We start from the raw sequence: 26,467 nt of genomic DNA on the forward strand, positions 1-26,467 counted from the left end.
TCTGAATTGTACTCTGAAATTTGCCTAGTGAACATCACGTTTTTTTTACAGAATCAGGAAGTCCGTGGCGAACTTAGTCGAATACACCGGAAGCCGAAATCTCTAATGCGAGTAAAAAAAAAAAAAAGTTGTGAAAATCGGCTTTTTCTGACGCGCGTATTTCAACGGCGCGCGAAATCGGCCGCAAAGATGCGGTGAGAGGAGGACATGCCCCTGCCCTGTACCAATGGGAATCCACACTCTTAAAAATGAACTTCACCGCAAAGCATGCTCCTAGCCAACCATAACCTCTAATGATACCGTTATCTGCCGTGATTTGCTGAAAACGGGAGGCGTACGCCTTTTTTGTGACAATTATGAACAGCATAAGTGTCACAGAAAGGCGTACGCCTCCCGTTTTCAACAAATCAGGGCAGATAACGATATCATTCGAGACTATGGTTGGCTAGGAGCGTGCTATGCGGTGAAGTTCATTTTTAAGAGTGCATGTAGCCTCAAATTATTATCGCGATGTCTCTTCCTTTCCCTTTCCTCTTGCTTTTTTTCTTTTTTTTTTCAGTGCTCTGTCTATCATCTGCACTCTTAAAAATGAACTTCACCGCATAGCACGCTCCTAGCCAACCATCACGTCGAATGATATCGTTATCTTCCCTGACTTGTTGAAAACGGGAGGCGTACGCCTTTTCTGTGGCAATTATGAACCGCATAAGTGTCACAGAAAAGGCCTACGCCTACCGCTTTGAACAAATCAGGGCACAGAGCGATATCATTCGAGATAACGGTTGGCTAAAAGCGTGCTATGCGGTGAAGTTCGTTTTTAAGAGTGTGGGCAGGGCATGTCCTCCTCTCATCGCATCTTTGGCGCCTATTTCGTGCCCCGTTGAAATACGCGCGTCAGAAAAAGCCGATTTTCACAACTTCTTTTGTTTGTTTGTTTTTTTACTCGCTGTAGCATCAGAGATTTCGGGTTCCGGTGTATTCGACCAAATTTGCGACGCGCTTCCTGATTCTGTAAAAAAATCGCTATGTTGAGTAGGCAAATTTCAGAGTCTAATTCAGAAATTTCAATTTATTGCGATTGAAATTGGCCGCAGGGTTAATTGCCGCACGTGAGCCGTCGACCGCATATTTTTCCGTTCTACCGTTTTGTTCTGAACCCCAAATGACATGGTTCGTGAATCACCCTGTAATATGATTCTAGGTTGCAAGTCTGACGGTGTCCTGTCTGAAAGTTGGCTTCCCCGGGCCGCTGTGGAGATGCGCTGGAAAGTATACGTTGCGCTCAACACAGCATTGATAATAAACTACTGCGGTGATTGCGAGGCCTGAAGATACCTTGGTTTCGTATAATATATTGAGTGCCATTTCCTTAACAGGGCTGAGTTTTTCTTCCGATTAGTGGGGATCTGACAAACATTTCGGCGAGAGTTAAAAAGTAAAAAAAAGTTTTTCCTAATGAACCCGCACAAATCCTACGATTTTTCATTTACTTTTGCGTATTACAATGTCCTGAGCCTAAACGAAAGACGAAAATATAAAAAGTGAGATAGCATGGGAAAGAGCTGTATCCTAAATGCTGCCAGGCAGATGGAAGCAGCATTTTAATGTCAAGCTGCGAACGGGTCGCTGCAGCGTTCCATTTGGTGTTCGTGTTCACGTTTATCAGCAAACACACACACACACACACAGAATAGCGAGGAAGACAAGTAAGCGAAACCTGTGACTTGATTGCCGCGAAAAACGCATTTTGAACTCGTGAAACCACGCAGTCTTTGACCCAAACGTTGCTATGTATAGTTCGCAGTCCGAGTGCGTCATAGAATTGGGTGCTAATATTGCCTTGTTTGAAACTCAAGGCAATGTTAAGATCACGTCAACAAAGCTTGCCTCCTGTTATGTTCATTGAATTTGAATTCTTAAAAAAAAATTCAAGTGCTTTTCGAAGCAAGTTTATTTGTTTGTGAAGCAATCTAACAACCAGTTATTCCCAAAATCTCACATACATAACCCTGAGAGAAATCAAAAACGAAACTACTTTTCCTTACTCCCCTTTGCAGACGACGGTAGAGAACTACACTCTTAAAAATGAACTTCACCACATAGCACGCCCCAAGCCAACCATCATCCCGAGTGACATCGTTCCCTTCCTTGATTTGTGGAAAACGGGAGGCGTACGCCTTTTTGTGACAATTAACATTTCTGCATGAGTGTCACAAAAAGGCGTACGCCTCCCGTTTTCCACAAATCAAGGAAGGGAACGATGTCACTCGGGATGATGGTTGGCTAGGAGCGTGCTATGTGGTGAAGTTCATTTTTAAGAGTGTAGACGCACAACGACAAGAAGAAAATTAACAGAAGCCAGTTTCTACTTCTCAACATTCCCTTTTGATAAAGAAGCAGCAGAACAACAACAACAAGTTTATTGTGAGATGATGGATGAAGAAGCAGCCGGTAGCCATCTGCATGCTCACGCTCACATTCAAAACAGAGACTCTAGCAGAAGGAACACCAGGAGCGGTCATGTGATGCGAAGCAGACGAAAAAAGAAGAGCCACGTGACCCACGCGTCCCCCTCCACTCGCATCGATGAGAGGAGGTGGAGAAACGCCTCCTTTCGGCTCGCGTTGGAAACGTGGTCGGAGCTCGAGCCGCTCTGTATCTCAATGGTGCCGTCTGCGATGTTATTAGTTCGTCTGCCACGCTTTGGAGCGACGTTGGATTTCGCCCTGATGCTGTGCAGTGCATGCTGTGATGCCCAATGTGTGTGCGATTCGTACGGCCTGCCGTGCGTACGCAGTGCGTTGTTCCTTCTGCAAAGCGAAGGCGTCGTCGCAAGAAAGTAGGATAAAGCGGCCTAAAAATGAGGCGGCTGCAGCAACTGCAGGCGACGGCCAGCAGTAGCGGCTCTGGCAGATTTCGACGAAACGACTTGGTCATTCCGCTTGTGGATGTTACGGATTATGACGAAGATGAAGACGAATGTGAGTTTCTGTGTGTATATCTCTTCTCAGACAACGTTGCTGGACAGCGGGATCTTGCGTAAACCCACGTGTAGCGTTAGCTGTTTCTGCATCAATACGCGGAGGAACAACTTTAATATCTTCCTCTAAGAGACTGTGCATGTCAATCTGTGTCGATGGAATTTCAACGCGCCGGTGCGTCGGCACCACGACGTTTTTCGGGCATTAAGTCGGAGGCACGCACCTCGGCACCTGTCACATGGAAATTGTTAAAGCTAGCACTCGGGTACAAAGGGCACTCAATATTCAGGGTACACGAGGCCTCCACAACTAGATCATGGAGTACTTCGTGTCCTAAAATGACGTAGCAAAACGCAGATGCTGCCTCTTATTTTCTTCCACGAAGATCAAAGTATCCTTCCCGTGCAGGTGTTGATGTTTTTACGTGCGTTTAATTAGAACTGTGCTAGTTTCTGTTTTCTTTCTCTTCTTTTTCTTTTCTTCTTCTTTCTTCTTTTCTTTTTTGTTGGCCTCTAAAAGAAGCAACATCTAAATGTCGTACACGTTTTGTTTAAGGTGCATCTTATTTCCGTTTGTTTTTTCTCCCTCTTATTTTAACCAGCCTGCGCGTGTGTTTGCAAGTATAAATGACTATCTCAGCACTGGACAACGCGGGTTCTGCCTTACGGAGACTGCATGCATCAGCTTCGCACTCTTTAGACTTTGCACGTCAGCTTTGCTGTTTATGTGTGTGTCAGTGATTTCCCCAGAAATTCACTGCTGGGGGGGTATACTTTGTGAAGGTTCCACTTACGGATTTTTTCTTAGAATATATATGCATGTATTATAAAAGCAAGTTCATCGCTATCCCTGGTAAGATACACGGTATCCCATTAAGTGCGGTGTATTTCTTAATTTTCGGTGTTGTTTTTATACGTAAATAACTATCGAGGATTTTCAAGTACTTCCACTACTATTATGCATCCTAAGCACAATAAGCTTCCATATATGTTAGAACAAAAAATCGGATATACCTGTCGAACCGACCTGCATGATTTGAAGTGGAATCACCCATCTTTTGTCGATGATATATGGAGTGTTTTTTTAGCTGCAACATTTGTTTGAGAAAATTATCATTTTTAAATACCATTCGCGGTGTCGATACTATTTACTATATTTGGAACAACAGAGGTGCAGGTTACGCTTGGAATTTTTTAAAGTATCGCACAACAACTATACGCCACCCAGTACACACAAGGCCTTGCAACTTGTACATGCCATTGGAAATGTTAAGGGGGCATCGGTTTTTAATTTCCGCAATTCATCTACTAAGAACTGGATCAAATGACAATTTTAATACGAATTTATGTCGTATATCACCTCCTTCAACGTGTAGTTTAGCACCAGAAACCTATCTTTGTTCATCTTCGTTTCATTCCAAATTAATCATCGGAAGCCCTAGACTACACATAACGATCTAATCAAGTAAATTGTAAAGGTTAAATATTTTGTCGCTCGCTATATTCGACGTTCTTTATGTACACTATTAATTTTATACATTCGATACGTATTTTTATATTTATTCATTCAAAGGAGCCCCAAGGGCTCAAAGGGCATATGTGCGTACCTATTGAAGACGGAAATTGAGACAACCACGGGTTCATACGAGCTGGGCAAGGAATAGATTAGCCCGGAGCTGAAATACAGGGAAGTAAAAACACAACTTACGGGTACAGTGAACCCTCGTTAATATGACCCCCGATAATCTGACATACGCGCTTTACGACCATACTCCTGGGGAACAATGCAGTGAAACCTCTGCCAATCTCCCCCGTTAATATGACAATTCCGCATTACGACCAAAAGTTTCGGGCACGACCATGGTCATAATAACGAGCGTTCACTGTATATATTTAAAGAAAATAAAAAGGGGACTGGCTAGTCACGTAGTGTGTGCATCAGAGTTGCCACTCCGGAGTCGGAATGATTCCGGAATGATTCCAGATTTATCAGAGCCAGGAATGGAATTGGAATGGAATGGAATGGCGGAAACTGTCCTATAGGAATGGAATGGGAATGGAAGTAGGCAGTTTTTCGCAGGAATGCAATTGGAATGGAATGGTCTGGGCGCGCCGGTGGCTGCTGGGATAGCCAGTAACGGTTACAGGTTCCTTTTCTTTTATTGGTGGAATTAACGGAATGGAATGTGGTCGCCAAGACCATTCCAGGAGTGGGAATTGGCCATACCTTTTCATTCCCAGGAATTGAAAGGAACGCAAGTATCACAAATCTCCATTCCTGGGAATGGAATTCGAATGGAATTGGTGGCCCCACACTCTTAAAAATGAACTTCACCGCATAGCACGCTCCTAGCCAACCATAATATCGAATGATATCGTTATCTGCCCTTATTTGTTGAAAACGGGAGGCGTACGCCATTTCTGTGACAATTATGAACAGCATAAGTGTCACAAAAAGGCGTACGCCTCTCGTTTTCAACAAATCAGGGCAGATAACGATATCATTCGATATTATGGTTGGCTAGGAGCGTGCTATGCGGTGAAGTTCATTTTTAAGAGTGCATTCCGTAACCCTGGTGTGCATACATGCGTATATGTATAACTTGCCCATCAGTCGGTCAATATTCGTCCCCGGGCCCATTCGCATGCCAATATCACGTAGTAGAAGCAGTGGGTGTGCATATATTACACGGGGGACTCCGTTCTCTGGTAATCGAAGAGGAAAATATGCTAATCGTGGAAAGAGCTTAATGGTGTTCTCCCTCAATAATACAATGAAAGCAACAAGGTCTGGTCTGAGAGCGAACTGCATTTATAGCGCGAAGAATTTTGGGAAGGAAGTAAGAAGAAATATTAGCCATCGAGTAAAAGAAAAAAAAAAAAAAACAGTTCAACGGCGCGTTTAATGAGTCTCGTCGCCATCTTATGTACCAAGAAGATTGGTCCGATTTTCAAGAATGCCATATTTATCGATAGCAATATCCTGAGCTGGAGCTTGACTGGAATTCCGCAATAATGCTTGCCTGGACTGAAGTCCCTTTATTAACTTCCGTACGCGACATTCTGGGTCATAAATGCTCCGTGCTTGCTGAACATTTGCACCTTGCGGCAGCGGCATGCAGGAGTTGCGTGCACGGTCCTTCTGACGTTATAAAGAAGTATTTGATCGATTAGAGCACGTGATTGATTGAACTTTTAATTGATTGATTGGTTTGATTGACTTCAAGTATGTGCAGGATTTGATTGATTTTGAGAAGTAATTGACAGAACTTTGAATTTGATTGATTGATTGATTGATTGATTGATTGATTGATTGATTGATTGATTGATTGATTGATTGATTGATTGATTGATTGATTGATTGATTGATTTGGCTGAGCTCACGTATTTGATTGACGGATACACTTTTATCGGAGAGTATGGCTTTTTCGAGATACTTAGATAGTTCTCAGAAATGGGTGGAGTAAACGTCTGACGTTATTTCCGCACTACTCAGTCCACGTTGAGTAGTGCCACCTAAAGTAGTTGAGACAGTTTCTGACCTCAGAAGAGCGAGAACCGTTCCTATTGGTTCAGCATTAACACGTGACCTCACCTGGCTGTCGAAGCGTCACAACAGGAGGATTTTTTTTCTTCTTCTCTTTCTTCGTTGTAGTATATCCGAGGGTTGACATGAATGTCAACCCTCGGCGTATAGCCGTCTTCTCCATTTATCTGTCCAAACCCCTTCAAAAACATTCTGGTGTCCTATAGCCACGTATGGTTTGTCTATACGGGTACTGTTCACACGTTGTTACTATAGTTGTACAGCAAAGATGTTGATTGTTGAGGACTGGGCAGAAGAGCGTCTGCTCGTTGCCGCGAGAGTTGGAAGGTCACGTCTAAGTCTCGGAGGTAGTGGGTTCTGGACTTCTGGTCCTATATAGACGACCTGCACCATTACGTCATTGATTACGTAACACAGTCGCGCAAAGCATGCTGGTAGGCACCTATCAGCTTTATCAGCCTATATCAGCCGACGCGTTTTTCCCGCTTCTTGCTCATCGCAGCAAAATATAACCTCGAACTGGTCTTCTCGTGACGTCACATGCATGTTTATAAACAGAGGGTCGTCTATACCACCGGCTGTATACACGGTCAGGCTTTCCCTGAATTTCCCGACGGACTTCCATACAGACCGACGTCGACGCAGTTCTCACTGAAGTTCTCCTGAGTTCCCCGTACCAGCCGCAGTCGATTCGCGGTGCCAACGCAGAGCGAGACATTACAGGACGTTCGGGATATTGTGCCGCACGCGAATTTCAGCGGTAGCTGTTGCGTGTGGATGTTGACACTTTTATATATGACACTGATATAATGCGCAACTATAGTTTAGAGGGACGAGTACTGTCTTGTGATCTGTGAAGTGAGTGACGCTGTGTGGAGCTGCACTCTTAAAAATGACTTCACCACATAGCACGCTAGTAGCCAACCATAATCTCAAATGATATCGTTATCTGCCCTGATTTGTTGAAAACGGGAGGCGTACGCCTTTTTTTGTGACAATTATGAATAAGTGTCACAAAAAAGGCGTACGCCTCCCGTTTTCAACAAATCAGGGGAGATAACGGTATCGTTCGAGATGATGGTTGGCTAGGAGCGTGCTATGCGGTGAAGTTCATTTTTAAGAGACTGGGAGGTACCCGGGTTCGAATCCCGGTGCCGGCTGTGCTGTCTGGGGTTTTTCCTGGGTTTTCCTCAGACGCTTTCAGACATATGTCGGCACAGTTCCCTTAGAAGTCGGCCCAGGACGCACATTCCCCCAGGGCGTGAGTCGTGACGTTGCCCACATACGTGAGGCCGACAACGGCAAGTCCTATCACCACCACCACCACCACCATCATTTCTAAGAGTATAGAAGATGCAGTGCAGTCGACATCCTATATGAGCGTAGACGCAAATCGGCCTAGAGCGTCATTGTCCCAAAAGCCGTAACGAGTGGCTCCAATGGATGTCAATGCGACGTCCCTCGACATGTCATTAGGAATGACATTCCTCCCTAAACGACTTTCCCGAGCACCGCATTTCGGACGATTTTTTATTCCGATCGATTCGGTCGATCATTTCGCAATGTGTCTTCGACTTTCCCTGTTCTGCGTCCTGCTCGGTGCCGTTGTCAAATGAAATATGAGCTACATTCAGGAATATTCGGTATAGTAAGAAGAATGTCAAGTATCTTTTCCTTTGTGTTTTGTGAAATGTCCCGTGTTCGGACGGTTCGAGTACTTCTTGCCGATGGAAGCAAGGCGATGGTCTGTATGCTAGGTAATGAGTTATTTGAACGGTGTACACTCTAAGAAAAAAAAAGGAGTAATTTTACTCCTTTTGGGGACTAAATGCATTGCCACAAAAAATAGTCCATTGCAGGAGTAAATGCACGGGACTAAATGAATGTCACAGAGTGGATACTGCATTTCATGCGCTGTTGTAAGAGTCCCTGGTACCTAATTCGTGTGTATGCATGAAATGAAGAAAACCGTCAACCGTGATATGTCGAGTGATATAAAATCTTGCGCCATACATAGGGTACAATTTGCGAGAAAGAAAAAATGCGCTAACTGTTTCTTACACTGTGTGGCTGGAAAATTGCTACGTTGGCTGAGTTACACAGCCTGATGTCGTTCACATTGACCAAGGGCACACATTTACGCAGACTGTTGCATTCAGGAGACCATTCGCGAAGTTCAGTGACAATTTGCAGTCCTGGGGAGTAAATGTCGGGACTAAATGTCGGGTTGGGGAACTAAAATGGGGAGTAATTGCAGACTAGGGGAGTAGAAGCTGCAATTACTCCCCGTTTTACTCCTTTTTTTTTTTTTCTTAGAGTGTAGAACCGTACTTGCTGTTTACTGTTTAGCCGCGCACGCTGACATTCGACGTCAAAACTGGAAAGCGTCTTCAGTTCGAAATCCATAGCGACTGTCTAGGTATTTTAATCAGAGGCTGTCAGGCATCTGTCGGCACAATTCGTTCGGAAGTCGGCCCAAGACACACGATCCCCTATACGAGCATCCTGGTGCTACTACTAATCAATCAGTCAAGTTACGCGACCTTGAGCCCAAGAGACCCGCTGTCCCCATTTACTGTCCCGTGTCCTCATTGCCTGCCTCGTTGACAGCGCCCCTTTCTTCCGTTCCTGTCTTACCGTGACGTCTCAGCTGATATGCGCACGATGCCCTCTTGCGTTTGTTTCGTGAAACACAGTTGTCGAAGCACTAGACATTGCTGCGACGTGAACAAGTTTCCCTCTAGTTCCGAGCCTAGTCGACAGCGTCTTCCTTTCATTACCTCGTTTCTGTTGGTGACACAGGAGCTAATTAAGTATATATGCCTGTGCGTGTGCGCGATGAATCTGCAAACTCTGCGCGTGAAGTTGGCCCAGGACGCATCAACTCCCTCCGACCGGCACACTCTAAGAAAAAATGGAGTACTTTTACTCCTTTTGGGGAGTAATTGCATTGCCACAAAAAATAGTCCCTTTCGGGAGTGAATATACGGGAGTAAATGAATGTCACAGAGTGAAGACCGCATTTCACGCGCTCTTGTAAGAGTCCCAGGTACATAATTGGTGCGCATGCATGAAAATACTTTGAAGCAAACCGTCAGCCGTGATATATATCGAGTGATATAAAATCTTGCGCCATACATAGGGCACAATTTGCGAAGAAAGATGCGCCAACTGTTTCTTACTCTGTGTGGCTAGAAAATTGCTACGTTGTGTGAGTTATACAGCCTTATGTCGTTCAAATTGACCAAGGGCACATATTTACCTAGACTGTCGCATTCAGGAGACCATTCGCGAAGTTTAGTGACAATTTGCAGTCCTGGGGAGTAAATGTCGGGACTAAATGTCGGGTTGGGGAACTAAAATGGGGAGTAATTGCAGACTAGGGGAGTAGAAGCTGCAATTACTCCCCGTTTTACTCCTTTTTTTTTCTTAGAGTGCAGGACGCTATCTATCATATATACAAGACATATACAACATATCTATACAAGACAGACAATAAGAACAGGGGACCGTGTCTTTCGTTTAGTGCCTTGCGTCTTGACTTTAAAAATATTTTAAAAAACAAAAATCTTGAAGCGTCGTCTCCCCGATATGTGTTTTTTTTTTGATTGGGTGTTAGCGCCGCGAAGCAACTGTGGCTATGAGCGACGTACAGATATGGACAGACGGAGAGAGGATAGCAGGAAGGAGTGGGGGACAGGGGGGGTTAGTATGCGTCCTGGGCCGACTTCAGGGGGAACTGTGCCGACATTCGTCTGGAAAGTCTTCGGAAAACCCAGGGAAAACCTCAGACAGCACAGCCGGCGGTAGGATTCGAACCCACCACCTCCCAGTCTTCAGCACGACCTTGGTTACCACCAACGAGCGGACGCCTTAGCCCACTCGGCCATGCCGCTGGTCCCGATATGTGTGCCTCTTGAAACGTAACTTGTCCACCCGTACATTTGTTGCCAGACCATTCAACGCAGTAACGGGCCAACTTTTACGACTGCGCGCTGCGAAGAAGCACATCTACGAACGCGCGTCCTCTTTTTTCTTCCAATTATACTCCTGTGTGTGTATGCATGCTCAGATGCAAGACGGCAAACGTGAGAGAATAGGAAAGTGTTCCCTTCTTCTCTGCAGTTTCCTTTCTCGGAAGACTGTTTATTGTTACTGTTAAAGGGTGCTTCTTCCGATGGTTGATGGGGGGGGGGGGGGGGGGCGTGAAATCGGTCTGGGTAAACACCATAAAGCCCTCCTTTGGCGTTTCCATGCGCGGGGCGCCAGGTTGTGTCCTAAGGAGAGGCTTCGAGGCCTGATGGATGCCAGATGACAGGAGGCTCGGCGATAAAAGCGGCCTCTCGCGTAATATACCATTTAGAGGCGATAGCGAATTTACAACTATATCGAAGCGATCACAGCTTATACAGTACACGCTTAAGCCAACGGGTCTGGGTTATAAGTGCGGAGCTGATTATGGACCACACTCTTAAAAATGAACTTCACCGCATAGCACGCTCCTAGCCAACCATTATCTCGAATGATATCGTTATCTGCCCTGATTTGTTGAAAACAGGGGCGTACGCCTTTTCTGTGACAATTATGAACAGCATAAGCGTCACAGAAATGGCGTACGCCCCCCGTTTTCAACAAATCAGGGCAGACAACGATATCATTCGAGATAATGGTTGGCCAGGAGCGTGCTATGCGGGGAAGTTCATTTTTAAGAGTGTAAGGGGAGGCTTCGAGGCCTGACGGATGCCAGATGACAGGAGGCTCGGCGATAAAAGCGGCCTCTCGCGTGATATACCATTTAGAGGGATAGCGAATTTACAACTATATCGAAGCGATCTTGGCTTCACAGCTTATACAGTACACGCTTAAGCCAACGGGTCTGGGTTAAGTGCGGAGCTGGTTATGGACCAGAAGAGCGAATCTTTGGGCGTTTTGGTTGAGCATTATAAAAAATAATGATAAAAAAAAAACTTTGTTGGAAGTAGCGCCTTGTTCGTCTCACTCTTTGTCCTTGTCCTTTTATCGCAGTTGACCCGTTTTTATCACGATTATGGACGTCGTGGTGTAGCGGCGATAGTTTTTCAGTGGCACTCCGTTCTCGCCCCTGATTGGTTGAAAACGGGAGGCGGAGCCTATTTTGTGTTCATTATGCACGGCACAGAATAGGCTCCGCCTCCCGTTTTCAACCAATCAGGGGCGAGAACGTTGTCATTCGGGATGATGGTTGGCTAGGAGCGTGCTATGTGGTCAAGTTCATTTCTAAGAGTGTAGTGGTTAGGTATGAGGGACGGTTTTACTACCCCTTTAACGTCCCTCACGGAGACATATAATACCCCTGTCAGACGGCAAATTGAATGGCATTGTCAGCGAATGACAGTCGCAGAGGCGGATCCGGGATTTCTGAGGGGGTGGAAAGGGGGGAGGGTGATCCTATACATTGGACAGCATGCTATTACACCACCAAGGGCAATTGAAACTATACGTAACGACCGAAATTCAACGGATGGGGTCAGGACATCCGGATCCCCTCTCCACCCCCACCCCCCTAAATCCGCCCTGGTCATTCGCTCGTATTGCATCGAGCTACACTCTTAAAAATGAACTTCACCGCACAGCACACTCCTAGCCAACCATTATCTCGAATGATATCGTTATCTGCCCTGATTTGTTGAAAACGGGAGCCGTGCGCCTTTTCTGTGACACTTATGCTGTTCATGAATGCTGTTCATGATTGTCACAGAAAAGCCGTACGCCTCCCATTTTCAACAAATCAGGGCAGATAACGATACCATTCGAGATAATGGTTGGCTAGGAGCGTGTTGTGCAGTGAAGTTCATTTTTAAGAGTGTAGTCGAACAAACAGAATGTCTTTCGTAAATGCTGTCACTGTATGTACACTCTTAAAAATGAGCTTTACCGCGTAGCAGGCTCCTAGCCAACCATAGCCTCTGGTGATGTCGTTATCAGCCCTGATTTGTTGAAAATGGGAGGCGTACGGCTTTTTTGTGACAATTATGAACAGCATAAGTGTCACAAAAAAGGCGTACGCCTCCTGTTTTCAGCAAATCAGGGCGGATAACCATATCATTCGAGATTATGGTTGGCTAGGAGCGTGCTATGCGGTGAAGTTCATTTTTAAGAGTGTAGATGGGAACAACCCAAAAACATTTTCTGCTTTCGAAGAAATTCTGTTAGTCCTCAAATGTTGCCGACGTTTGACATCTAAGACGCACCCGTCATCTCCACAATTGAAAGGGACCGTGAATGTTGCATTCCTTCCGGATGAGAGCCCCGAATGTAGCCGCGAGGAAAAGGTCGGAGTCCCGTATAGGCTATTCTGGGCCACTATCGGAAGAGTCGATCAAAAGCCGAAGCACCCGTCTCGTGATCAGCTGATGTATTTTAGGCTCGCCCTTTTGCTTTACGGGTTAGTATACAGAGCAGATGGGAGCTTGCGGAAGGGACAGTAGGATAAACACGCTTCGGCTCCAGGTTCGTCTTTTGAGTAGGTGGGGGTGTGGACAGAATGAGAACGCATTAAAGGGATCGTCACACTTTGCACCAAGGTTGCCAAGAGTGCCAAGTTGCGCCAAGTTAACCGGATGAACTTGGATAGTGGTGATGGTGAAAGAGCCCACACTCTTAAAACAGAACTTTACCGCATAGCACGCTCATAGCCAACCATAATCTCAAATGATATCGTTATCTGCCCTGATTTGTTGTAATCGGGAGGGGTACGCCTTTTTTGTGACAATTATGAACAGCATAAGTGTCACAAAAAGGCGTACGCCCCGCATTTTCAACAAATCAGGGCAGATAACGATATCATTCGAAATTATGGTTGGCTAGGTGCGTGCTATGCGGTGAAGTTCATTTTTAAGAGTGCATAGAGCTCAGCGCATAGGTGGGCAACGTCACGACTGACGCCCTGGGGGAATGTGCGTCCTGGGCCGACTTCTAATTGAACTGTGCCAACATATATGTCTGAAGGCGTCCGTGGAAAACCCAGGAAAAACCGCAGGCATCACAGTCGACACCGGGATTCGAACCCCGGTACCTCCCAGTCTCGACGTGACATGGCCAGCACGCTAACCACTGAGCCACGCGAACTGGTCGATGAACGTGGAACGCAGTTGTGCGCTATGGAAGTACAGGGTGTGTGCAGAAAAACATGACCCGCATTTTTACATGTAACTCGTTGTCTACTTAGCCGAGGAACTTCCGGTGGCGCACGACGGCGTATTTATGCGTGCGAAATCTACAAAAAAATCCTGGAAGCCATACTCAGTGTAAAAAAATTAACTGAGCGCGAAAACATGGGCTTCCATGCATTAGAATAGGGCGGTCATGACAGTGCATGGTAGTGCATTTCGGTCTCATGAGAGTTACGTGCAAGCACCGCTAGGGGTACTGCCGATGAGCATCCATGTGAGACATCGTTTCGATTTATGCACCGATAGCTCCCCTAGCGGTACTTGAACACAACTCTCCTACGTGCACCACGTTGCCCTTTCACATACACCCTATTGTCCACCATGTTGCCCTATTCTGATGCACGGAAGTCGACGTTTTCGTTGTTCCGTCTATTTTTTAAGCTGGGTATGGCTTCCACAATTTTTCTACAGATTTCGCACGCATAAATGCGCCGTCGTGCGCCACCGGAAGTTCCTCGGCTAAGTAGACAACGAGTTACATGTAAAAATGCGGGTCGTGTTTTTCTGCACACACCCTGTATAGACAAGGGTTACGGAATGGGGCCACCAATTCCATTCCGAGGAATGGATATTTGTGATAATTCCATTCCTTTCAATTCCTCGGAATGAAAAGCTATGGTCAATTCCCACTCCTGGAATGGCTTTGCATCCCCATTCAATTCCTTTAATTCCATCAATAAAAGAAAAGGGACCGGTAACTGTATCGGGTAGCACAGCAGTGCTAGAGGTCATTGACATTACCCAGCACGGAAAAAGCACAAAGACAAGGTTATTTCGTCCTCGACCGTCTGGCAACCAGACCGTTCCATTCCAATTCCATTCCGCCTGCGAAAAATGCCTAATTCCATTCCCATTCCATTGCTATAGGACAGTTTCCGCCATTCCATTCCAACTCCATATTTCGGGCTCTGATAAATCTGGAATGATTCCGGAATCATTCCAACCCGGGAGTGGCAACTCCGCAACCATGGTATAGACCCTGTCACGTTACTCTCAAACCACCGGTCTCCGTGCGCTCCTTATAGCCTCGTTCCAAGTTGCACCAAGTTAACCGGATGAACGTGGAACGCGGGTATGCGCTGTGGTGGTGGAGGACAGGATCCTGTAAGGAGACCGCACACCACATTTCCCCCACTGCGGAGCTATGTGGGAGAAGTGACGTTCGACGTTGCACGTCATTCTGCGCGCTAAACCAATGGAAACACAGAGACGCTGGTCGCCGCCATTTATTGCGGGCAAACGAGCGGGGTCGATGAACAAGCGCTGCCCGACACAGCGCAAATATTCCTAACACTCACGCTACGTGGACGAGAATACAAGAGGATGGGCAGTTGTTTGGCCATAAGAAATGCCAACGAGCGCATTACGTCACTCGGTCTCATCAAGGGAGTCCGCATCTCTCCAGCTTCCTCCTTTCCCCGTTTCTGAAGGCCGTGCCCTCATTGGTTGGCCTACGGACAAGGGGAAAAACAACTTTGCCGTGGACTATGTTCCTTCCTATAAACCTTCCCGCCTGGTCTCAGCGTCGGTGGTAAAACGAGACACAGCCAGCGCAGTGATACATGCACTCACACAACGACCCACGTGTTTGACGAGTTGCTCCCGTACTTAGCTAGTCACGTGACCCCTCTTTACCTTCTCTCATGCGCAGTTCAGTCGCAGAAATACCGATATAGCGCAGCGGTATAATACACGCGCAGAAAATCAGCACCGCGAACACCGAAACTCGTTGGGCTCGCGCTCCAGTGGAGCGGCTTCGGGAGAAGTCACGTGCTTATGGGAACCAATAGGAATGGCTCAGGCCTTTTGCTCTTGCGACGTCAGAGATGGACGCTGGAGCTTGTTCGAGGGGAAAAATATTTATATTTTTTTCAATACAGTGGAGCGCTGTCCAATATGCGTGCATGATCTAATGAACCAGGATGACCTTTAAGCGAGCGCTCATATCTCAACGCTCGGGACGACGTATTTAACGTCCACGGTCGAACGTGACGTTCTTCCGTTCTCGAAACCCCGAGTTTGCGGATAAGGCTTGGTCAATCACATCAAAAATATTTATATGTATAGTTGTGAACGGATTGAAAGTACTTGGTTCAGGAGGCTTTTTCGGTGACTGCCATATTTCAACTCTTCACATATGTATGTAGTTGTGGTCGTCTAATTGTGCCTCCAGTTTCAAGGATTCAAGTAGGGAAGTCAGCCACCACTAACTCCATTGTTCCCTTGCCCTTTTATCCATATCCCAACGTTTCTGTGGCTCTCCAAAAAGGAAGGCTCCCTCTCTAGACTCTTATATATTACGCGCATAATTGGCTCAGTACAGCACAGGTTGGCTGCCACGAATGTGCCGAGTAAAGTCTCCCTCTTTTTTTCCCCCATTTCTTTGCCTGCATCCACACAGGGTATGGTAATGCCCTCGGGCGCCAAATATAGCGTTCTCCTCGAACGAATGCACGCTGTACGCGCACGGTGAACCGGCGAGGGAATACCAGATGAGGCACTGACGAAACCAAGCAGGCGAGCAACCGGAGCACCGATGGAAAAAGGGGGAAAACCGGGTAAGACGAAAGGTTCGGGTAGGGAAGTTGGGTTGATGGCTCGCTTGGTTAACGCGCACGGAGAGGTTTCGCTATGAAATATAAATGATTGGTTTCCGAGAATGATGATGGGTAATTCTTCGCTCTCGGGACCGATATGGAAGGTGCAGACTATATGGGGATGTATACGCGAGTAGTGATGGTGTGGTTTTTCCCGCTGGGTTTCGTCAAGATGCCTCTAAAGATTGCGTGATATTCCTGACAATAAATTGTGTCTCGAATGAGCACTCAGTCTGTTACGGAATTTGTTTGTTTGATTGTTTTTCCTGCGACTTTGCACTTCTTTTGAGCTTCGCGCTGTAGTAATTCGAGATGTTCCAAGATGTTGAGATTGCGTTTTTATACCAGCAATTCTTATAAGCATCAGATGATCATATAGTTGGTTGCGAGGACTGCGAGGTCAACCCTGCTTTCACACGACGGTAGTTGTGGATGAGTTTCACACCTTCGCTCGTTAGGAAACGGATGACTCGCTGCTGCTCTTCTTTTGGTGCAAACCTCTAGCGAGGGAGCCATTTTTACCCGTATGTCACGTGACTGACCACGTGTGTGACGCTGGGGCTTCCCAAAAACATATTAGACATTAGACGACCTATCAGTTGAACGTGCCGAACGGAAGGGCAGCACAACCGATAGTTTCGATCACATGTTTTTTTTTTTGTACTCTTGTGTGTGTATATAGAAACAGGGTGTCCCTGCTGAATGATATATATATATATATATATATATATCACTTTTTCGGAGATGAAATCAATTGCAATATACAGTATATGCTGAAGGGCACTCCCTACACTCTTAATAATGAACTTCACCGCACAGCACGCTCTTAGCCAACTATTATCTCGAATGATATCGCTATGTTCCCTGATTTGTTCAAAACGGTAGGCATACGCCTTTTCTGTGACACTTATGCGGCTCATAATTGTCACAACAATGGCGTACGCCTCCCGTTTTCAGCAAATCAGGGCAGATAACGATATCATTCGAGATGATGGTTGGCTAGAAGCGTGCTATGCGGTGAAGTTCATTTCTAAGAGTGTCGGACGGCATTAGCACCCCTCCATATTTTTAAAGCATATGTTCGCATTTAACTGGGACACCCTGTATACATATTTTGACTGCGTGTTAGCGCCGCGAAGCAACTGTGGCTATGAGCGACGTACAGATGTGGACGGATGGAGAGAGGACAGCAGGGAGAGTCGATTTCAGGGGACACTTTGCTGACATTCGTCCGGAAGGTCTTCGGAAAACCCAGGGAAAACCTCAGGGGGATTCGAACCCACCACCTCCCAGTCTTCAGCACGACCTTGGCTGCCACCAACGAGCCCGAATGTTTGTGTGGCGCCATCTACATGCAACAAAGTCGTGAATCGGAGATGGCTCCTCGGTGATATCTAGAGTCACTAAATAAGCTACGCTTCGGAGTATCGACACTGAGTTCCCGAAGAGCGAGCATGCGCCATCTTGTTTCCGCGCCGCGCTACCCACGCGCACGCGCAATGCGCACTTTAGCGCACGATGCCATCTATCGTGCGCGGGTGAAATGTTCCTTTTGTTTGCGAGCAGCGCAGTTGACGGCCTTGATCTCACCGTGACATCCTCGAGACGCTCTGTTTGACAGTACCTGGATTATCGCGGAACAATCATACACACTTCTCTATCCCACAGCGAGCATTATGTTAGCTGTCGTTGATCCTCAGTCACTGAGATAATACTAGACTAAGACTGAGGATAATACCGGTGTGGTGCGGAAACAAAATGGCGCTCCTGCTCTCCCTTGGTCCTCAGTGTCGATACTCTGAAGCGAAGCTTATTTAGCCATGTTCAACATGAGAGAACTAATGTTCTGAGGCTGGAACAACATAGAACGGACAATCACATACAAGGCCTCAAGGCCTTGAGGCCTTGTATGTGATTGTCCGTTCTATGTTGTTCCAGCCTCAGTCTTGAGGCCTTGTATGTGATTGTCCGTTCTATGTTGTTCCAGCCTCAGAACATCAGTTCTCTCATGTTGAACATTTGCCGCTTGCGTCGATCTCTGTCGTATGAATGTGTGTATGAGTGTGCAAAAATGTAAGAGTGAAAGGAGGATGATTGAGAGAGAGAGTGACTGGTTTGTCCCTTCAGATGACGCACCCTGGAAGTGGCTGAGAAGGCGTGTTAGCTTAGCTCAATTGGTCGAGCCCTGGACCGGTAATCCAGAAGATGTGGGTTCGAGTCCTACAGCTGGCTAACCTTTTCAGTGAATTTCATCTTTCAATGTTATTTAGCCATGCCGCTGGTGTGTGTGTCTGTGTGTACTTGCTTTAGAAGCAATGTTTACCTCCCTCACGTCGTCGCTGCCGTCCTCGGCCGTGATCGAACCCGCGACCTTGAGCTGAGTAGACCAGTAGCACGCTACCGCTGACACGAATACCTTTCAGCCGTCAAGTATTTTTAGAGTCACAGGAACTGAGCAAACGATGGAAAATGACGGGACGTGGAAACGCTGTCAGTCTGCTTCCATTTCACACGCGGCACGCTGGCGCTCAAAAATGGGACTCGAGCGAAAGTTCACTATACCCATAGCGTGCACTGATTCCACGTACGAAACAGTGATATGGGGAATACTAAAGAAGCGAGGAAAGTGCCAAGCCGTTAAGCTGCACATTAACGTGTACTATGCGAAGTGATTCATTCGACAGTTGCATCAATATCGCGGAGTTCGACTTTAAAAATCGCAACCGTGAGCACTATGGTGGCAATGCCAACACCACCTACACTCTTAGAAATGAACTTCACCTCATAGCACGCTCCTAGCCAACCATAATCTCGAATGATATCGTTATCGTCCCTGATTTGCTGAAAACGGGAGGCGTACGCCTTTTTTGTGACAATTATGAACAGCATAAGTGTCACAAAATAGGCTCCGCCCCACGTTTTCAACAAATCAGGGACGAGAACGTTGTCATTCGAGATTATCGGTGAAACTCATTTTTAAGAGTGCACACTCTAAAAACAGAACTTCACCGCATAGCACGCTCCTAGCCGACCATCATCCCGAATGACAACGTTCTCGCCCCTGATTTGCTGAAAACAGGAGGCGGAGCCTATTTTGTGCCGTGCATAATGACACAAAATAGCCTCCGCCTCCCGTTTTCAACAAATCAGGGGCGAGAACGTTGTCATTCGGGGTGATGGTTGGCTAGGAGCGTGCTATGTGGTGAAGTTCATTTTTAAGAGTGTACATTCTGAAAACAGAACTTCACCGCATAGCACGCTGTGCGCCAACCATTGCCGCGGATGATAGGGTTATCGCTTGTGATTCGAGGGGAGAGGGAGGCGTGCGCCTTTTTGTGGCGATTACCATATATTCAAATTGCCACAAAAAGGCGTACGCCCCTCTCTCTCGTCGAATCAAAAGCGACAAAATGGGAAAAGTTGGAAATAAACCGCAAAACGGTCTCAATCTTTGTGAAAACTAATTTTCTGGAAAGCGTGTTGCAGTTTTTGTCTAAATATTTAGGTCTGCAGGTTCCAGGTGAGCTGCAATCATTTGCGGGTTCTTGAATTCGCACAGGCTTTCTCTACATAGGTGGCGTTTGGTATTGCCCGCAACTATAGTCGCTTTGACGTCACCACTGTACAGCCAGTTGATTGGTTTAGGGAAATATCGTCTGCTACACAGGGAGAACAGGGAGAGAAACAGAACACACGCACGTATCACAAAGGTGACCGTAATGACATCACTGGTGACGTTTTCCCTACTTCTCCTCGTTTCACCCCGCAGAGCGGATTGAACAGGAAGGCGCGCGTCAATGTTCGGGTGCGTTTTTTTTTTTTTTTTTCTAGACAAATACTTTATATAGAGACAGGAACAAAAAGTCTTTCAGATGGTTTTCTCCAAGTACTAAAGTTATGACATACCGGTACGTACGTAGGTACGTATTACGTACACTCTTAAAAATGAGTTTCAACACATAGCACGGTCCTATTCGACCATTCAATCTGTTGTCCCTCTTTTTCTCTAACTAACTCTAACTCTACTCTACTGTAACTCTTAAAAAAATCCCTTTCTTTGTCGCATCACCATCTCGCTGCGTCAGATTATTTCCATGTTTGTACCTCATTTCGGTCAAAGTCTCATTACGGTAAATGTCACTCATCGCTTACACGGCTAGCGCGGTGGATCAATTTTTTTTAATTACCGAAATGAGAAGACTTTTGAACGTGACGAGGCGCCTTCGACCGAAGTGGGATTTGGAAAGTAGTGAGAGACTTCGGGAGTAAAGGATTATTGGGCATAATGAGACATTGACCGTAATGACACTTTGACCGAAATAAGACGCTACCGTCTCCATTGCTAAACTAGAAAGAAAGAAACAAGAAAACCAGAAGGAAAAAAAAGCAAAGAAGAAAAGAAGACAAAACCACACAGCAGAAGAATTTTCCTCAAACAGGGTTTACCGGGGTTTAAAGTGAAAATCAATAAATATTAATCATGTTCAGCCCCACACCGAGTATCACAAACGCTCACCGTATATTCGCGCTTCATTAACTTTCGCGCAGTTCGCCGTCTCAAAAAAAAAAAAACAAACAAGAAGAGAAAGAAAAAATGAAATGGCGAGAAACATATATTTCTAGGCTGTACTAGGAAAGAAAAGCCACTGGGAACGTAGTCGGTATATTTAGCCTCGACGAATTGGGAGAAAGGCTGTACAAAAAGTAGTTGCGCTTTAGTACAGGGACTTTCCCAGAAACCGCATAACATCTTACAGCGCTACGAAAACATACTGACTTCACTGTATTTTATATCACTGCACACGATATGACATGCCATCATCGTATAACTGCATATACGATATGAACGGACACTAACGGCCACCTAATGCAGGTGCCACACCCTTCTTATACAAGATGGCATGCGTAGTAAAGTAGTTTGGTGGTAGTATTTCACACGATGTTTTGTTTTCTAACCACACGTTAGGCTCTGTTCGCCGGTGTTACATCTGTACATATCGGCTGTGTACCGATGTACATCCGTACATGCAGACATGTACAAGATACTCAAAAATGTATTTAAGATAAGATAATAAATACTAACGTTAGAATGTAATTAAGATGGAGTATAAATACATGAAAACCAAAGTAATTAAGATAGAGTACAAAATACTTCAAAAAGTATTTGAAATACAATTAAGATACTATTTAGCATTGAACGCAAAAAGTCACGGATCACTGGTCAATGCGGCAAGTCGCCGCTATGTGACATGAATGACGTAAACCTCGCGCACTACGCTAGCCGCCGCTGTCTGATAGGAGTCATCTAAACACAAGTCTCAAAAAGATGACGAAGAGGTACCACGTAACTCCACTAAGTATATGTGACCCAGAACAAAGCAAACTTCTAGCAAGTCCCTGCACGGTGAGGTCAGAATTCGGCGTAACCGCGTCAAGGCACACAGAATAGAACCCTCACTGGCCAAGGATTAGTACACACGGGGCAAGATCTCTAAATGGGGACTTCCAAGAAGGGCCAATGTCCGGGTCAAGTCCGAGGGACTCAGGAAATTTCCACTGAACAAGCAAGATAATGGAAAGACGAGACACAGAAAGTTTGAGAGGGAGATCCAAAATATGTAATTAGGGTATTGAGTACAAAATACCATAAAATGTATTTTAAATCGAGTAACAAAACAAAAAGTATTGAGTAGAGTACCAAAATACCGAAAATCGTATTTAAAATACAGTATTTTTAAATACAATACTCCAAATACGTACAAGTCTGCGTACATGTGACATATGTACGGATGTACCCGATGCACGTCTGTACATCGGGTGTACGTCTTGTGCAATCACGGCATCTCAAAAGATTTAAAAGAAAACATCCGTCTCGCTTTTCTTTCAGAACGTGATTTTGCTGAGAGCCCGAGAAGCACAAATTGCCGCAGTTCAGGGGAACAAAGCTCTCCGAGAGACTTATTTTGAGTATCCATCCCCTTCCCTGCCCTCCTCGCTCCAGTGCTTCCCAAAAATACTCGGCTCCAGCTGTAGCACCCAATGCCTATAAACAGTCGATTGCCCAAACGGTAGCCAATAAGAGCCGAAAGGATTGCCGCCCGTCGCTAACCTCGAGGGAGTGGCTCTTATTCTTTCCTCCTCTCCTTTTCGTTGCGCGTGCTTCGGTTTCTATTCCTTTTTTACTTTTATTCTTCCATTTTCCGCCTTTTGTGCCGTTGTGCCCTCTTCGTGTATCTTTCTTTTTTTATTATATCTATATTTTCCCATTGCATCATGACCTTCAGCATGCCAAAGAAATTGCTGCGGAACAAATCATAATTTATATATGCACTGAGCATAACTGAAAAAAACAAAAACACGCAAAATAAAAAAAACAGAAAACGTGTTAGGTGTCAACTTATAAAGAAGGCAATGAAAAAATGGCTAGGAAGCAAGCGAGCTGATGGAGATTGAAGCAAGCGAGCGGATGGTTTTACATTATGCATTATGAAGAAGATAACTGTTATCCGCATATTACTTGCAGAGTTCTTGATACTGCGCGTCATTTAATGTCCACACTCTTGGAAATGAACTTCACCGCATAGCACGCTCCAGGCCAACCATCGTCTCGAATTTGTTTATTTATTTATTTATAATACCCTCAGAGCCACGAGACGAATTAAACATCGTTATCTGCCCTGATTTGTTGAAAAAGGGAGGCGTACACCTTTTTTTTTTGACAATTATGAACAGCATAAGTGTCACAAAAAAGGCGTACGTCTCCCGTTTTCAGCAAATCGGGGCAGATAACGATATCATTCGAGATGATTACTTGACTAGGAGCGTGCTGTGCGGTGAAGTTCATTTTTAAGAGTGCAGAAGAAATCCTCGGACAAACTGTGCATCACAAAGCATCGCGTCAAGTATTACGGAATAAATAAATGACCGACATCTACGTCTATGTACAGTGTACCACCAAGCGATAAAAGTTGAAAACAGCCCCGCTGAATTTATTCCGCCGTCAATCCGTACGCCCACATTCGACACCGTGGACCGCGAAAGGTCGATGGCTTTAACTCTGTGGAGCCTCCCAACAAACACCCTGCGCCCAGTAAACGCGTGCGCACTCTACATGCGTACTTTATTCTTTTGACCACCGTCGCTCATCCAAGCATGTATCCTGTAAATACCCGCCTCTCTCTCTCTTTCCCTCTCTCTCTCTCTCTCTCTCTCTCTCTCTCCTTTCGTAGCGCGTAGTAAACGCCTGAGCGTTTTCTATTCAGAATGAAAGGTGTTCGTACCTGCGGTAAAACAGTATTTGAATGAAACAGGTGCGCGATATAGGGGTCAGTTTGTTGTGCAACCGCGATCACCTGCGAATTTTACCTGCGCAGACGACACGGCGTTCCGTCGCAGACGATGCAGCGCTTCGTAGCAGACGACATTTCGCGCACCGGTGACGCCGAGAGGAATATAATGTTATCGTGCACGGTTGGATCTGTGTTATCCTGACGTGTTGTGATTGTAATTTTTATCGTGACAGGGCGTTAAAGTAAGCGGTGACCACGGGAGCCAGTGTTCAAAGGAGAGTATACCGAGAATGTTGTCGTGAAAGTGTCGCGACGTTGCTGTTGGTGGTGAGGTTTAGCGCATGCCCGGAGTGTACGTGGTAGTTCAAGTGACGGAAGTGTGAAACTTAGTGTTGTGCGTGCTGTGTGTGGTTTTTGTCAGGGCACGTACACCTATTGTGATGGGGTAAACAATAGTGTATTCGTGCTTGTCTCAATCAGGGTGGTGAAATTTTATTGTTTGCGTTAGTTTTTTCAGTATCGACAACCAGATATATATTTCCCGCGTAAGGCGATCTCAGCACCCGGTAGTAAGTCCACCGTTCCTTATCCGACACACCCACTGGGTTCGCTCTCTCAAGTCATACCTTGCAGCGGTCATACCTTACTTTGGAGTAACTTACCAAGTATAGCGAAAAACTATATAGCAACTGCCAGGTATAACGAAAAACTATTTTAAAAAAAAACAGTTGCTTGAAAAGAAACGTCATATTTGAGCTCGCCGTCTTGCAGGTTTCTGCCACAAGAAATGTATTATCATTTTGTACTATATCGCGCATTCATCCATGAATTCTATTTATGTGGCATCACACTGATCGTGAATTTGTGTATTTAACTATTTTAGCTCGAGAGACAATTCTAGCAGCTTCAGAAAACGTGTAACAGCCATCACGGAAGTTGTCGTCCAGTTGGTGACATCAATTGTTTTTGCCTCAAAGGCCGTCAGGGTGATATTTATTGAGATCTCCGAGGCTCTTTTAAAAACGCTATCTGGCTCCAACTCAACGATTACGGCAGAAGAATACAACACTATCTCTACTCGACGCAACGCGTTTATTTATACATGTACACATTTGTAGCTTTGTGTTTCACGAGATACAACTCATGCTACACCTCGTCATTTGACGAGACCATTGAGCAGGGTTTTATCATTTATTAACTTTCGCATTTCCCGCGTTTATTTATTAGGTAAGAGTCACCATATGTGGCTATATTTATTCTTCAAATTCTGTTCATCGGCCTTTTCTGAGCACCCGCTCTACAGCAACAATATCTGAAATCCCGACCCTTGCCGTCTTGTATGCTAAAATGTACTTTTGGTTATTCGTATTATTTGTAAATTTCAACACACTTAGCAGAATAGCACGTTATTACTATTAGCACATTGTCTCATTTTTATGGCATACGTTTTATCGATGACAGACATTGTAAAGGATAGCTGTCAGTGAGTAAATGTCAAATTTAGTTTCTCTTTTTAAGAAGTTCAACTCTACATATGGACGCATAGCCCTTCGAAATCTCTTTTTGAGGCATGTCGTCACGTTGAAATATCCTTCGATTGCACATCATCACTTCAACATGTTCTTTGAGGGCATACCACCGCTTCAAAATATTCTTTGAGGACATGTCATACCTTCATGATCTTCTTCCATTGCATATGTCACCACGTCTAAATAGTTTACTTCGATGACATATATCTTCGCTGTGAAATCAACATCATCAGACGAGACCTTCGTCGTCGGCACGACGTACGAATCCATATCCTCATCGGTCACCAAATAGGTTCCATTTTTCAACAAGAAATGTAAGGAGGATGTACCGGCTGTGTGTCACTAGTTTACCACCCAGTTTACTACCCAGTTTACCACCCCGCCATCGTGTAAAAAAATTTAGATGTCGTGAACGTGAGGTGTGCTTTTTGGAGGTCATTGTCCATTGGAGTTATTCAACGTTCTCAAGCGCAACGTGCGAAGCGAGCACGCCTGGCGGTGTCTTGTGTAACCAAACATTGGGTGCGGAGTGAAAGTGACGATGCGGTGACGCTTGGTGACGTCATGCGGTGAGGTTGGAAGCCGGCGATAATGTCCATGGCAACATGGCTCAAGATCGTTCGTCGGAAGGGTAAGGACTGTTACTGTTTGCCAACTACCCTAAAACCTTTAATATTCGCGCGAATTTTTAATGGCGGGCGAAAGTTTCGATTGACGTATCAGAAAGTATATTCGTCAGTCGCAAACTATATTTTCACAGGTTGTTACAAAGATTACTAGTAAGCCTTTGAACTATTTTTTAAACTATTTGAACTATATGCGCAGTGCCGCTGTTATCAAATGCGGTGCGGGCCATCCCGTGCTTATCGCAAAACGAAACAATTATTCCTCAAATTTCTAGCATCCAGTATTCGCGAAATTTAGTGGCCGCGAATATATGTGCCGTGTGGACGATTCGCGAAACAATGGGCACGCGAAGTTAAGGGGCAACTCGGAATAAGTTAGAAGAGTGCATTCCATTTACGGATAACGATGTCAATGACAAAATCCTTCCGATTTTTCAAATTAGAGAGAGTCGGTCGACACCCGTCACATTCTAGTTGTGTCCGAGTGCGATGATGGAAATGCTCTATGCATTCATTCAGCAAAGTGCTATATTCATTCATTCATTCATTCTGTATTCATTCAGCGAAGTCCCGTTGGTTCGGAAGAAAGCGAAAAAGAAGAAGCACATCCACGTTTAGTTCAGTTTTCTTTTCTTTTTTTTTTTCCTTCGGAACGATATTTGAAAAAAAAAAAAAAAAAGTTGCGCGA

The 26,467-nt window shown here is 45.4% G+C and overlaps 1 protein-coding gene across 4 annotated transcripts in view; it reads left to right on the top strand.

Moving 5' to 3' along the window:
* Window positions 1-2,641: 2,641 nt before the first annotated feature.
* Window positions 2,642-26,467, top strand: part of LOC135387862 (dystrophin-like) — a 281,706-nt gene continuing 257,880 nt past the window's right edge. For 2 of the 4 annotated variants that reach the window (XM_064617042.1, XM_064617043.1), the window contains exon 1: window positions 2,642-2,981. In XM_064617042.1, coding sequence (XP_064473112.1) covers window positions 2,861-2,981 — 121 coding nt within the window. In that variant the 5' untranslated portion in view covers window positions 2,642-2,860. Of the gene's footprint in view, window positions 2,982-25,189; window positions 25,785-26,467 lie in introns of those variants that run through there. The other 2 variants (XM_064617045.1, XM_064617044.1) reach the window with 2 other exon arrangements.

Source organism: Ornithodoros turicata, chromosome 3 (assembly GCF_037126465.1).
Source record: "Ornithodoros turicata isolate Travis chromosome 3, ASM3712646v1, whole genome shotgun sequence".
Lineage (NCBI taxonomy): Eukaryota > Metazoa > Arthropoda > Arachnida > Ixodida > Argasidae > Ornithodoros > Ornithodoros turicata.